Below are 15,155 nucleotides of genomic sequence, written 5' to 3' on the forward strand. Positions count from 1 at the left end.
AAATTTTTTTTTTTTTTTTTTATAAAAAAAACTTTTTTTTTTTTTTTTTTTTTCTGAAATAGCTGGGGCCAACTAATATAAGAAGATCTCTAGTCTCCAGAATTGCTTATGTTAAAACATCCAGTGGGCTGTAAGAGTTTACATTTCTGTAATGACTACCAAGAGGCAACTGAATAAATTAAAAATGATTATATGTAAGATATTTTTCTAAATCATAAATTTTAATTAAATGGTGTGCCAATTGTAAATGAGTTATACTCTCCAAGAAACCTGGAGCTATTTTTTGATTGCCTGTTGGAGAGAAAGAATTTCAAAGAGTAAACACCTCACTTCTGGTATCGGTATTCACTACCAATAGTATGATGTACATCCTTTTAGACGATTTATATGCACATATAAATATTGTATTTGTCTGTTCATACTGTCCTGAGACTTGCATTTTTTTACTTAGCAGTATATTGTGAGCATCCTTCCATGTCAGTATATAGCTTTACATCATTCTATTTAGAACCTGCATAGTATCATTGTAGCCCGTATTTATAAAATTAAATTGTTGTAATTCTTCTGTGAGACAGTAGTTGGACAAAGAATTATTTCAAAGAATGTCTTCCTGTAAATACCCTTGAGCACTTAGGAATGAAAGATAGTTAGAAGTGGAATCTTTAGGTCACAGGGCATACTCATTTAAAAATGTTAGTACTGCCAAATTTCCCTTCACAAAGTTGTACCAAGTTATAATCAAAGTGCTGAGAGAAATTTTACAGAGCTTTAATTAAAAAGCTAAGTTATAGAAATAATACCTATGTGTACTATATTAGATGTATGGAGATATTATATAGGAAATATATAGGGCAAAGGAGTGAAGGCAATTAAATGACTGAAACTAATTTTTGAATTGGATTTTCTCTTCTCGTGCTTAGTTTATATCCTAGCTTTGTTTGGTGTTCTGTGGGGAATTTCCAATGATAGGTCTGTTTTTTCTTGTTCCTCCCCCCCACCCCCCAATATTCATGTAATCTTCCAAAAGCAAGGTAGTTAAAACATATTAATAGAAAAATCAGCTATTTACTCATAAAAATGGCCACATTCTCTCTAGAAAATATTTTAACAGGTCAGATTTATATTTACAGTAAATTCAGGAGTACTGCTGTTGGCATTGCTGATTATCTAAGTTCTTTTTTCATTAACTGCAGAAATCTATTACCCCTGTCAGTTCATTTTATAATGTAGTAATAATAATAGTAATCATATAATGGTATGTGTTTTGAGATATGGAGGATATAAGCATCATTTTTACCTTTAATGACCTGTGTCTCACAGCATGGCATACCAGTTAGATTAGGGATAAAGTATAGAGTTTTACTGAATGGAAAAATATTTTGAAAGAAAAAAGTCTCATTGGTTTATATTATTTGAAATTCTACTTATGTACTGCTGTACTTATGATCTAAAAATCACAGAGCTAGACATACCCATAGTATTTTTGTAAATGAATTTAGGGAATGGTGTGGCTATCTCTCGTCCTGATCAGCATGATAATGAAAAAGTGAAATCCTTCCACTCCTGTAGTAGGAAAAAACTGTCACTGCTGTTGGAGGAAACAAATCCATACAGAGACATATTACATAATATATTATGAACATTCTTTCATAAGATATGGAACCTATTTCCTGGACTATTTATGGTTTACAGAGAAGCATACCGCCAATTTGGATCATTTCATTTCTGCTGGCCATTGTAGGTTCCCGTGAATTAAAGTATGTTAACTATTTAAAGTTAATACTTAGATTTAATTTTAAATAGTAACATTTAAAGCATTGCAAAAAAATGAAGGTAATAGTACTTGAAATCTACTTGTTTGATTGTTGTAAAATGGAATAGAGAATATCATCCTAAGGCATCAGACGTTTTCCTTGTGATATGTGTGGGGTATATTTTAATTCTTCATAGTAATTTTAGGTGTGGATTAAAGCTAACTAAAAAAAATTCTTTCCAGTGCCATGGGAGAACAAAGCAAATAAGCAAACTTTGCTCAAGAAATTTTAAAACTTAAGAGTTGTTTCTAATATTAGATCTTCCATAACTTTCCCTAGTCAGTTTCAGGTAATATCCATAAAGCAAATTCCTTAAACTTCAACTTTTAGTAAAAGGTAAACCAAATCCAACTCAGGAAATCTCAATTCAGGTAATCATTAGCATTTTGGGAGGGAGAAATAGTTTTTAATAACCATTTATTTTTATTGATTTTATTTACAGAAAAGTAGCAGCTTTCAAGATCATATTCAGTTTGCCACATGTGCAGCTTCTGCTTTTTTTTTCTTGAACGTTTGAATTTAAATTAGCATACTCTTAGCTTATTGACATTTATGTGGTGACATTTTGTGGCACTTGAAAATACCATACACAATATAGTATGCAACAATTTCTTTTTACAGAAGTATACTGCATGGCTTAAAATAAGCACTTCAGAAATACTTGTTACATTATTTTATACTTCTCTATTTGTTAATTCACAAGTTTTTTCCTTTTTCTTTCTTTAAATGAATAAGGTTTATGTAAAGCTTGAATCTGTTTATTGAAATAATTTTGAAGTTTTGTTGCATTTCACGCTTAACTGAACAGTTGCCAAAGTGTGTGGAGGAAGTGCCTCATAGCAGTGAGGCATTCAATTCTTTAAGCACTAGTCATTTTTTAAAATATTAAATGTAGTTATCATCAGTATAAAGTCTGTTTTCCTAGTGATAGATCTTTTTCTCAAATTTGTCAAAATTCCAGTGGGAACATTAAATTTAAAACAGGAAAGTATCAGTTTCTAGTTTTAGCATGAGAATTGTGATCATTTATGCTATAAAATATTTTTTTTCTTTAGTGTACTACCTCTCACATGTTACTTTGTCACAGGTTTTTGACCGTGTGGTTGATTGTATTAAGTATATGTGACATTCCTGGTAGTAATTGTGACATAATATTGAAGAAGCCAGAAAACTTGAGATACTAAGCCATACTTTTATTCAGTGTCTTTCTCTTTGGGTTAGAAATTCTAATGTAAAGAATTAATCATTGAAGAAGGAGAGTCATCAGAAGATTTTTCTCTTTCCTGGTTTCCTGTTACCCCATTGGAATTTTCAAAAGGTGTGAAAAGCTTTTAGGAGGAAGTTGAGTTTTAACTAAATTGCATGCCCAATCAGTTGTTTGTCATGTTGGTATTATTATGCTGCATATAAAGATGCCACTGCTAACTAACATCCTGTGCCTAAAATGGCAATGGAGAAAACAGGTGATATTAAGGGGTTTTGTTACTGTTTTCTTTCAGCATTGGTTTACTGAACTACCACCTGTGTTAACGTTTGAATTGTCAAGATTTGAATTTAATCAGGCATTGGGAAGACCAGAAAAAATTCACAACAAATTGGAATTTCCTCAAGTTTTATATCTGGACAGGTATGGTTTGGTATACAGCATGACTTAGTTTTGAAACAGTTCAGTATCCAGTTAAGAGTTATTGTGCTTAGAGAAAATTTTGCTTAATTTCCTTAAAATAATTTTTACTTTTTGTGTAATGTATCTAATACTATTTGTCAAGGAAAATGGAGTTCTCTTTTTATTTAGAAAAGAATAGTTACTGGGAATAATGTTATAAGGAAAAATACTAATTTGTATTGTCTGTACGATGTTTTATTATAAAATTTTGGATGAGTTGATCTTCTGTGGTGATGGCTAGACTTAATATTGTGTCTAGTTCTGTATTTGCAAATACTGATAATTGCTGTATTTCTTTTTCCTGATAGATACATGCATAGAAACAGAGAAATAACAAGAATTAAGAGGGAAGAGATCAAGAGACTAAAAGATTACCTCACAGTATTACAACAGAGACTTGAAAGGTATTGAAACTTTAGTGAAATTATGAGCTAACTATAGGAAGTCATATTTTTAGTGACTGTCTAGAGCTTTAATTTAAAATTTGCTTTGAATGATTTGTGATTCTAGGAGTAAATAATCATTCTGGATTGATATTTTGCTTGAATAGTTTAGGCTTGAGTTTCGTTAGAGACTAAAATAATTCATAGTTGGCATTAGAAGATGATTTTATTGTTTAAAATTAAATATTCCTACCATAAAGAGGTAATACGCATGGTACTAAAAATAGATGTAAAGTTAAACTAATCTATGATTGAGATTTCTTCTTGTCTGAGACTAAATATTACTCTTGAGATTCCCCTTAAAACTAACGGTAACTGAGTGTTTCTCCTTAACACAGAAGATACAAACTCAGATGCCTACGAGAGGCTCATGGAGGCTTTATAAAGAAGCGAAGCAAGTCAAGCGTGAGCTGGTGGGCAAAGGGAGTCAGAGAGCACATCCCTGTGGAGAGAGGGTGGCTGCTATCCGCACTAGTAGGCGGTGCCACGCGTGAACATCATCTTCCTATTTGTCTGTAGCTTCGCATTGTTTCCAGAAGAAACCAGAATCTAGAGTATGAAATATTCTGTAGTTCAGACAAAAGTCTACAGGCTGAAATGTGGTCTGAAAGATCCCAGTTTGCAACCTCTGATCTAATCTGTATTCCCTTGTTTTAGTATTAATTTGAAAGTTATAGCCTAAAACTTTCTATACAAAATAATGTTATTTTTCAATAGTTTTAATTCTTAAAAGGTATCAGTAATCATATTGAAAAATAATCCGACATAAACGGTGGGAGGATAATATTAGTCACCATCTTGAGACCAGATAACAGGTCTAAAAATAAAAGTCTCAGGAGATGGAAATGTCAGTTTTCATTTTACTATTGGGTTACAACTTAGAGCAGCATCTAAAATTTATAACAGTGTATATACACATTCAGTCTTAATCAGCTTTGGTTTTGTGTTCCTTTGGAGAACATTTAATTTATTTCTTGAGTGTATATTTAGTTTCACCATCTTCATTTGAAAGCAAAATTAATTTCATTGTTGAGGAATATTTATTGAAGTGTTTTTATTATGTTTTATAACAATTATTGAAAAAAAAAACAAATGTGCTTTATACACAAATGAAAGCATTCATACATTTTATGGTTAATAGGTATTTAAGCTATGGTTCGGGTCCCAAACGATTCCCCTTGGTGGATGTTCTGCAGTATGCGTTGGAATTTGCCTCAAGTAAACCTGTTTGCACTTCTCCTGTTGATGATATTGATGCTAGTTCCCCATCTAGTGGTTCTGTACCATCACAGACATTACCAAGGTAAAAAGTTTTCTTGATAGAAGAGACAGCTGTGTTACTGTATTACGTAATAACATAATTGATGCCTTTAAAGACGGTTTTATAAAATGCACGTTGTGATTTATTTTAGTGAACTCTAAAAAGGTGACATTCACTTAGAAGGTTGTATGCTTCTGGGGGCTTTCTTATTTCATTGTTTCAATGGATTTTATGGTTGTGGATTGAAATTTTCATCATACTTTTTTCCATTCAGAATTATACTTCAGGTTGTATGTTATATGTATCATCCTTTCATCCATGAAAATACTACTGTTAAATTAGAAAATTTTCTGTAATGTGAGCTGCTAAGTATTAGCAAGGGAAGGTTTTATAATTCTGGTATATGTAAGATTTGTATAAATAAATATGATTAAGCCATTTCTACTATAAAGCCCCAATTTTATAGTAATGTAGTTCCATATATTAAGAATCTCATTAGGTTATTAGATTAATCCACATATTTCTGGGTTTTTTTTTTAAGAAAACTTTTTCTTTTTGAAATTATAAGCCAATTTAATGCTGTTTGTTTGGCACATAATCATTGTCCAGGGCTTCAACTTGAAAAGTTTAATAATGAATATTCTGTACTTTAAAAATACAGCACAACAGACCAGCAGGGAGCTCCTTCTTCAGAACTGCCAAGCACATCACCCGCATCAATAGTTGCCATTTCGTCGAGATCAGTAATACACAAACCATTCACTCAGTCTCGGATACCTCCAGATTTGCCCATGCATCCAGCACCAAGGCACATAACAGAAGAGGAACTCTCTGTGCTAGAAAGCTGTTTACATCGCTGGAGGACAGAAATAGAAAATGACACCAGAGGTAAGAAGTTTCTCATAGCAGAGCTACTCTACCTCAGATGGACATGATTAATGTTAGAATTGAGAAGGGAAGTCACCTATGGATTATGGGTTTCATGTGTAAATACTATTAAAGGTTTTTTTCCCCTACAAAGTGTTTTCTATAAGATAAACTAGTTTGGCTTCCTTTTTTATGATCTTAATATCAGGTTTAGAGAGACCAAAAGATTTCCCCTGTATTACTTAGCTAATTAATGACCTAACAGATGGTCTGATTTTCTGGTTTAGGGCTCTAAATTTATATCAAACTGGTATTCACAGGTACTCCATTGGTGAAACATCACACAGCATCAGATTTTGTACTTAATCAGTTATGTACCTCCCTTGATATTTGTGCAGTGAGTTCAAATGATACAATATTTTCTTTAGGTTGAAGAATTAGAAATGTGAATTTTAATATTCAGTCTTCTCTAGTAGATTTCCAAATATGATCTATTAGCTCAGTGCCAGTCTATAACGAGTTTTAACTGGCATGTAGTAAAATCAGAAAAGTAAGGACAGTGCTCTGTGGGGTGTGTGTGTGTGTGTTAGTGTTAAGTTGCCATCTGTCCATGCTTGGAAGGAACTCTCCTTTATTCTGAAATTATCTCCTTTACTTTTATCCTACTTTACTGTTGTTAAAATCTCCTTTTTCTTAAAATGAAGTGATATTAATATTTTATGGTAGTTTTATCATAATTTTTTTTGCATGTCAAAATATAATAACCTATTATTGCTCCCTAATTTTATCCTAATTTTATTGATCTATGAAAAAAACATCTAGGAGTTACTCTTTTTATACCAAAAGGTTGGACTTGTACTAAACAATATCACTTGTTAGATTTTAAATGCCCAACTAGATGCTTTATAGACAATATGGAAATAAAGAGCAGTCTGTATTTAATAGGGAGTAAATAGGGTGTGGTGGTAACTAACAGCGTTAGTAACTAAAGATTTTCCTTAGTATTTTTCATATATAAGGAAATTTTTTGTATTTGAAATCATTAGTAAACATTAATTAAGCACATAGTTTTTCCTGAATACTGTGCTAGGTGTTGGATAATTTTCTAGTGGACTTGGCAGATTGTGTTTGTTTTCATAAGATTACATTCAGAAGACTGAAAGCTAAGAACTTTTTTGACACCAAGGTCGTAGCATTGAGGGAGGAAAGAAATGACTTCGGTATATTCTTTGATGTGGGTCATTGACAAGAGGGAAGGCGGGGGGGAGGATCAAGGATGATTCCCTTAGTTGTTCATAGTGATATGTATGACTACATAGATGGAATGCACTTTGGAAATGAGCAAACTGGTGGGGAGCAGGCCCTCACCTTGGGGGAGGAAGTAGGAATATGATGAGTCCACTTCTGGCCATTTTAAGTTAGAGGAACTTGAGAGACATGTCGTAAGGTTTTGGACCTATAATACTATGCATCAAGTATTAAAGATTTTCCTTGGAATATTTGTTTTCTCTCTTTTATCCCTGATGATATTTGCTGTTAGCATTATTTTTTAAACTGTTACATAGTATTCCAGTATATGAATATGATATAATTTATTCAATTTCTATGTTGTTACTAATTACCAATAAAGCTGGCCTTCCGCATACATATTAGCATACTTTGTGAGTTGAGTATATTAAAAATGCCATTTCTGATCCAAAGTGTATATACTTAACATTTTGACTATTTTAAAATTTCCCTCCCAAAACAATGAGGCAGTTTACATTCCCAATAATTTTGTGTGAGAGAACCTGTTTCCCAGTACTCTCCCTAGCTCTGGGCACTTTTTAATTTGTGGTAGTCTGATAGTTGAAATGAAAATGGTATTTCAGTGTCTTGATTTGCATTTCATTAATTATGAGTGAAATTCTATTTTTCTCTAAATTGGTGACCTTTGCCCATTTTTTATATTGAACTATTTGTCTTTCTCTTATTGCTTAATAGAAACTTTAATGTTATGGGTATTAACCTGTTGCCTGTAGTGTATGCTGCAGATAATATTTTTCCAGTTTGTCATTTGATTTTCTTTATGTTGGCTTTTGTTTTCTTTCTATAATAACAGATTTTCTTAAATTGGGGGGAGGGAGTCTTTTCATTTATGGTTACTGGATTTTCTCACAAGCTGTAAAAGGCCTTTCCCTAGTCTAAAGTTCCTAATTTTCTTTGGTAGTCTTTGGTGTTTTTTTCCTGATTCTGTTTAACAGCTTCATAGTATAGTGTGGTTATACTATAATTTAACCATTTCCCTATTGACAAATATTTAGGTTGTCTCCACTTTTTAAAAAACAATTATAGGCAATATAACTGTGAAACATCCCTACCTCTAAATAATTTTGTAGGATAGATTTCTACTGGAAGTAGAAATAATGAGTAATGGGAGTCTCATAACTTTATTTCAGTTGGTGATTAAAGTGGATTTTTATCCAGTTACTTCTGTACATATACATATATGTATGTGTGTGTGTGTGATGTGTGGTGAAGTTATTTTATTTCACTCTAAAGGTTTTCGTATAGGTTATAGCTCCCCTTTTCCACTTATGTGCCCTAATTTCCTCTGGCTCCAAAGTTACATATTTTGACACAGGGGGAACTTCATCAAGATAAAGAGAACTTTATTCTTGATTTAGGGCAATAAAAGAATAAACTACAGGAAAAAAATAAAGTTTTTCCTATTTTATACAAATACGTAGGGGGGGTTAGTTTTAATTTTCATTGGAAACTTCCTTTATAAATTTGAACGAAGTTCAGTTTTATTGGCTCTGCACATTTTTAAAATAAACCATATTTGTTTTCATTTTTCGTTTGTGCTATATCTTTTATAAAGAACTAAATTTCATTTTATGCAAATTCTGAATAGTAAGTTTTAGAACAGTTTTAGAAACTTTTTCTTATTCCTCTAACATATTGGTAGGAAAACCCTTATTCCCTACCTTATAAGTCTCAGTAGAAACATACTTGATGTTAATCATTAAATGGCATCTTCTATCCTTAGATTTGCAGGAAAGCATATCTAGAATCCATCGCACAATTGAACTAATGTACTCTGACAAATCTATGATACAAGTAAGTTGAATTTTGAGCTAGTAAGCATTATCAAAATTATTTACATATTTTAATTTATCTTTATGTTATTTATCATAATTCTCATACTTTTTGTTATAAAATTGTTGAACTTTAAGATTTTTATATTAATATTTTCCTCATTCAGTTGTATTCTCATACTGTATTTATTAGCCTACCTTTTTATTCTTTTATAATAAAATTTATCAAAAATTTCTAAAAGGCCTTAGCATTAAAAAAAAAATTCTATGGGAAAATTACATGGTTGTTTAACGATATTAAGATTATGGGAGTGGGGCTTCCCTGGTGGTGCAGTGGTTATGAATCCACCTGCCAATGCAGGGGACACGGGTTCAAGCCCTGGGCCGGGAAGATCCTACATGCTGTGGAGCAACTAAGCCCGTGCACCACAACTACTGAGCCTGCGCTCTAGAGTACGTGAGCCACAACTACTGAAGCCCGCGCACCTAGAACCCGTGCTCTGCAACAAGAGAAGCCACCGCAATGAGAAGCCCGCGCACCACCATGAAGAGTAGTCCCCCACTCACCACAACTAGAGAAAGCCCGCGTGCAGCAACAAAGACCCCGCGCAGCGAAAAATAAATAAATAAACAAACAACTAAATAAATAAAAGATTATGGGAGAAGGTAAAGGGCTCAGTTACATTTTAACTTCTGAGGCTCATATAATGGCTTATTATATAAGCCATTTTGCTGAACTCATCCATCAATTTATAACTGTGAATATTTAAACAAATCATGTGCTGTATATAAAAGTGTTCATCATAAGTTCTTTATTCGAAAGAAGTAAATAGATCAACAGATATACTTCCAAAGTTTTGAAAATCATCTTATTTACATACCTGTCTGCTTTACATGTCTTTAGTTTGCTTATCCTCTCCGCCCCCTGCCTTCTTTTATTTCATAGTTTAATTTTTTCAAAACTTTAATTCCAGCCAATTTACTCTTGTTAAAAAACATATGCTCCTATGGGATCCTCCAGTCAGATGGTTTGTGGGTTTCATGGGATGTGGTGTAATAGACTACATAACTACAGTTTAACTCTTCTTTTTCATATTTAGGTTCCTTATCGCTTACATGCTGTTTTAGTTCATGAAGGCCAAGCTAATGCCGGGCACTACTGGGCATACATTTTTGATCATCGTGAAAACAGGTGGATGAAGTACAATGATATTGCTGTAACAAAATCATCATGGGAAGAGCTAGTGAGGGACTCTTTTGGTGGTTATAGAAATGCCAGTGCATACTGTTTAATGTACATAAATGATAAGCCACAATTCTTAATACAAGGTAAGAATATGAAATATATAGGGTGGTATATATTTTTAAATAAGTAACCCTTTTATGTGACTCTGGTCTCTGGTGTGATTAGTTAAGTGTAGTTTACTAAAGAGTGTGATGAATATGATTAGGAAATGCTGCTGGGTTATTGTAGGTGAGAAAACTGGAATTGAAAAGTAATGTGACCAGGGCTGAAAACTGGAATATATTTTGTATTCAAAGTTAGCTATTTAGTAACTATTATAAAATGTAAATCGGACTTTTTTCTCCTTGTTAAAATCCCTTTAATGACTGTGTCACACATTGACTCATATTCAAGCTCCTTAACCTAACATAAAAAGCCTCCATTTTCTGGCCTCTGATTGTCCCTCCAGCTTCATTTATAACCATTATTCATTTCAAACTTTATGTACTTTACTAATATTTGAACTTCTTTGGCTCACACCAAATCATTTCACACATTTATATCTATATGTTCTTATGTTTTCTGTTTTTATCTTTTGCCAGTAATGATCTTATTTCTTTCCTCTTTTGCCTAATTCTTTCTCATCTCTCAGGGTTCAATTCAGATGTCATCTGCTCTGCCAAGTTTTCCTTGACCTGCCACAAAGTATCCCTCCTTGTGTTCTCATAGCATACCTCTATTGGGCACTTATTATGTGTTGGAATTGTATGTTGACTTGTCTTTTGCACTTCACTCTGGTCTGCTCAAAGCCAGGGAGCATTTCATACTGTGTCTTAATCTTTTTATTTCTCATATTCTAATATAGGCTTTGCATATAAAAAGCACTTAATAAAGGTTTGTTGAGACTGATAAGACTAAACTTTCCTTTTGTATTTAACCATTTAGCAAAACTAGTTAGGCAGTTCATTTATGACTGAAAGCTAAAATTTATTTTGTGTGTGTGTGGTAGAGGTTGAGTAACGCTTTTAAGTACTACTTATGTGATGTTGAAAGAAATCTTGCTATATTGATTGATTAGTTTTCAAATTGCATATAAGTATATTACTATACTTAACTGCTTCAGATGAAAAAGAATTTTAGTTCTATTTTGAGCTTTCGAGGTTATGAGTTATTTCTTCTCATTTTGTGGTTTTACTTCGTGAATAATCAAACATCTGGTATTTTATAATAGAAAAAGTAGCACTATGTCAGTGTTTGAAAAGTAGCAAACAATTTTGGCCTTATGTCTTGTTCCATTTTTTTACTCTTCAGCCTAAAAGTAAAAGCTGAGAACATTACCTATAATGGATTATCAAATATTTGCATCATTGTTTTTCTGAGCATTTGTTTGAGTTTTCTTTTAATATATAGGTAATACTGATTCGCCAAGTGGTAATAATTTGTACTTTAAATACATTTGAAACACCTTCTATTTTGAGCTTTGCATTTTTCCTTTAATCCTTAATTTTATAATAGTTTTTGAAATATGATTTGCAGAGGAATTTAATAAAGAAACTGGGCAGGCCCTTGTTGGAATAGAAACACTACCACCAGACTTAAGAGATTTTGTTGAGGAAGACAACCAGCGATTTGAGAAAGAGCTAGAAGAATGGGATGCACAACTTGCCCAGAAAGCTTTGCAGGAAAAACTTTTAGCATCTCAGAAATTGAGAGAGTCAGAGTCTTCTGTGACAACAGGTTAGTCTGCTTTTATTGCATTTTATTATCAATATCATGTTTATTATTGATATTTTATTATAAAAATAAGATATGCTCATTGAAAAAGCAAAAACAACATAAAACGTTAGTTATCCTAAAATATGAAGACTCCAGTAAAAATCGTCTGAAATTCCATCACTCAGAGATAATAAAAGGCAACAATTTAGTTTACTCCTTTGCCAGATAACACTGTATGTACATATATATCGTTTTCAAGTTAGATGATTCTGCTAACTCTCCCTCTACCTATTCTGCCTACTTTGATTGACTTTTTTTGGCAAGATGCTTAGAAAAACTGTGAAACTGCAGGTAACCCAAGCCAATTCACTAAAGCTATCAAAGGAATGAACTCTAATAATTTCATATTTGAGCAAAATAACACTACGGGTAAATAGTATTAATTCATATAGAGTATTTATTTGATTTGTTTTCAGAATTCTTAAAGTTAAAAACAAAATTAGCAGGAACTAAATATTTAATATATTCCAAGCAAAAATCTGTATAGATCTGTAAAACAAATGAGAAGATAAGTGTATAAAAATATAAATATTAAACATTCTACAATTATTAGGTGATAAAATCAATAAAATATTAAGAATAACACTGTACAAAAGTATCTTCTAGCAAAGCTGAAAATACAATGTCTAATGATTTTTTTTAAGATTAATCTCATCACTAAGTTGTCAAAATATTTTAGGATAACATTTTGTACTGTAGGAAAGGTCCTCTTTCTGTTTAGTGGTTGGGGAAATGAGAAGAGATAAATTAAATAGATAACTTCCTTAACCCCATTTGTCTCTTTCTCTTTTTTTTTTTTTTAAATAACTCTGAGTGGATCATTTTGAATCACCCTTTTTTTTGTAAGATCTGTGTGTTTTGTTTTTATTTTTTAAGAAAGCATTTTAGGTGTTTGTTTAATTTCATCTTTTATAGACAGATTCCCATGTAGCTTTACCTAGGTAGTTTTCAGCATTATCATCTGAACTTTAGAAGGAATTATTCTTTCAATGAGAGATTTGTAATACCACAATATGGTATGCTGACTGATGTAGGCATGCACAGATCTTTCCAGACTTGGAACTTGTTCTCATATGAATTGAATAGTTGAGTCCTTGATCTTGATTTTAAGTGACATCGATTCAGAATTTTTAAAAGACCAAGATAATGGTATTATACCAACAAAGATACCAACATATTGATACAGAAATGCAGTACAGTATATCTGGATACCACCATTGTAGTCTCTGGTGAGCTCTACCAGACGAGGACTGTACTTTCTTCCTGTACATCAAGGGCCACTGTTTAGAACAGGTGAAACTCTATAGTTCACAACAATGCAGTTTCATTATAGTAACTTTGTCCATATTAGTAGGAAGTAAAATAGCTCAGTAGATATCAAGAGGTTTCTGAGTTCAAATCACAGTGTAGTAACTATGTTACAGTTCCTTTCATTTTTGAGTCAGTTCCATCTCTTTGTGATTTCATCCCTTGTCGTCTGTACATATCCTTTCCAAATTACTCCCTAGAACTTGCCCCAAGATGGAGCTTCTCTGTTATTCTTTGCTTAATTTTTAAGTGCTCCAGTTGCACATGGCTCTTCTTATCTTATTAGTGGGAGGACAGGGCTGCACAATTGGCGTGATAGTGGCACCTAAGCACTCAGATGAAGGTGAGTGCTCCAGTCATTGGTTAAGCTCCAACCCTATTATTCTTGGCTCAGTTATATTTTGTAACATCAAAATATTAAATTCTATACTCTTTTCCATCTTTTCTGTTTCTCACAAGACTATCTAAATTTACAGACTTAACACATTTTATTTTTACTAAATCAGACTAATACATATTCCCCACTAATATTCCTGTCTGACAGGACTAGCCAACTTTTCCCCATCATTTACATTTGTCATCTTATATTCCCTCGCTATGAAAAGGCCACATGTGTGTATGCTCCACACCCTTTTTATCCTGATCAATACTTCCTATTGTACACTTTATATGGTGTTTTGTAAGTTTTAAAAAATTCAGCAGTAGGTATTGGGCATATATGTTCATGTCCCTCTTTAGTATTAAAAAAAAAAAAAAACTTGAAGAGAAATACAGATGTATTTCTGAAAGGAGCCAGAATAACTAAAAAATAAAGAGATGGAAAGGTCAATTCATATGTAATTACTATGATAGTTATCTTCCAGACTGGGTTTTCAGAAAGCAGTGACAATACTGCCTCAGTAGAAAACATTGTGTCCTGTATAGGATTGCTAGAAATATGCATTTTGAGTTAGTAGAAATAGAATGTTCTAAATCTATAAATTTGGGGGTGAGATTATTGTTTAAAAGATTGGTTTCTATTACTGTATTATCTTACATATCATATTAAGAAATCCATCTTCTGTTACAGGAGAATTTAACATACCACAGTTGAATAAGGGAATCTATTATAGTGTTCATTGGAATCACTTAACATCCTATCATAAGTAGAGAAATTTTACTTTAATGCCTATGCCATCTTTTTCCTGTTTCTCCTCACAGTTTTCAAAGTAATTTGTTTAATTTGGTATAATACTTTCAGACTGTCAAAGAGAACCTGTGTTTAAATCTCTCAGGTGTGCACTAGGATTATGAGTGACTAGTGGAAGTAATACAAGGAAATCCTGTTTATAAAATCCATCAGAGTGATTTTTTTTATCTCCCTGCAAATCTTTTCAGTAAAGCTGTAACCTAAGAACCATTAAAATCCAATTTCTTAAGGGTGATATTCCAAATAAGAATATTAATTTATATAGTATTAATTAAATGAGTATTTGTTCCTCTTCTTTAACAGGTGACGAAGAAATCCATAGGCATCACTTCTCCCACACGATTCATTGTCTTACTGAAACTAAATAATAAATGATAGAAAAGTATTCTTTAGTCCATCTCACACTACCTCCCTAACCTACCTACTGCAAAAGAAAACTTACCTTAACACTTATGTTTAGAGATTTAGCCAACGGTTCTTTACCACGGTATATATCGATACATCAGAATTACCTGGGGGACTTTTT

General features: G+C 32.4%; 1 protein-coding gene across 2 annotated transcripts in view; it reads left to right on the forward strand.

The window, feature by feature from the left end:
- Positions 1-15,155, forward strand: part of USP25 (ubiquitin specific peptidase 25) — a 114,768-nt gene that overhangs the window by 60,016 nt on the left and 39,597 nt on the right. For both annotated transcript variants that reach the window (XM_024737342.1, XM_024737343.1), the window contains 7 exons: positions 3,314-3,441; positions 3,789-3,884; positions 5,065-5,226; positions 5,846-6,072; positions 9,083-9,153; positions 10,232-10,460; positions 11,893-12,093. In XM_024737342.1, coding sequence (XP_024593110.1) covers positions 3,314-3,441; positions 3,789-3,884; positions 5,065-5,226; positions 5,846-6,072; positions 9,083-9,153; positions 10,232-10,460; positions 11,893-12,093 — 1,114 coding nt within the window. The remainder of the gene's footprint in view (positions 1-3,313; positions 3,442-3,788; positions 3,885-5,064; positions 5,227-5,845; positions 6,073-9,082; positions 9,154-10,231; positions 10,461-11,892; positions 12,094-15,155) is intronic.

The sequence above is a fragment of the Neophocaena asiaeorientalis genome, unplaced genomic scaffold (genome assembly GCF_003031525.2).
Source record: "Neophocaena asiaeorientalis asiaeorientalis breed wild unplaced genomic scaffold, Neophocaena_asiaeorientalis_V1.1 scaffold915, whole genome shotgun sequence".
Lineage (NCBI taxonomy): Eukaryota > Metazoa > Chordata > Mammalia > Artiodactyla > Phocoenidae > Neophocaena > Neophocaena asiaeorientalis.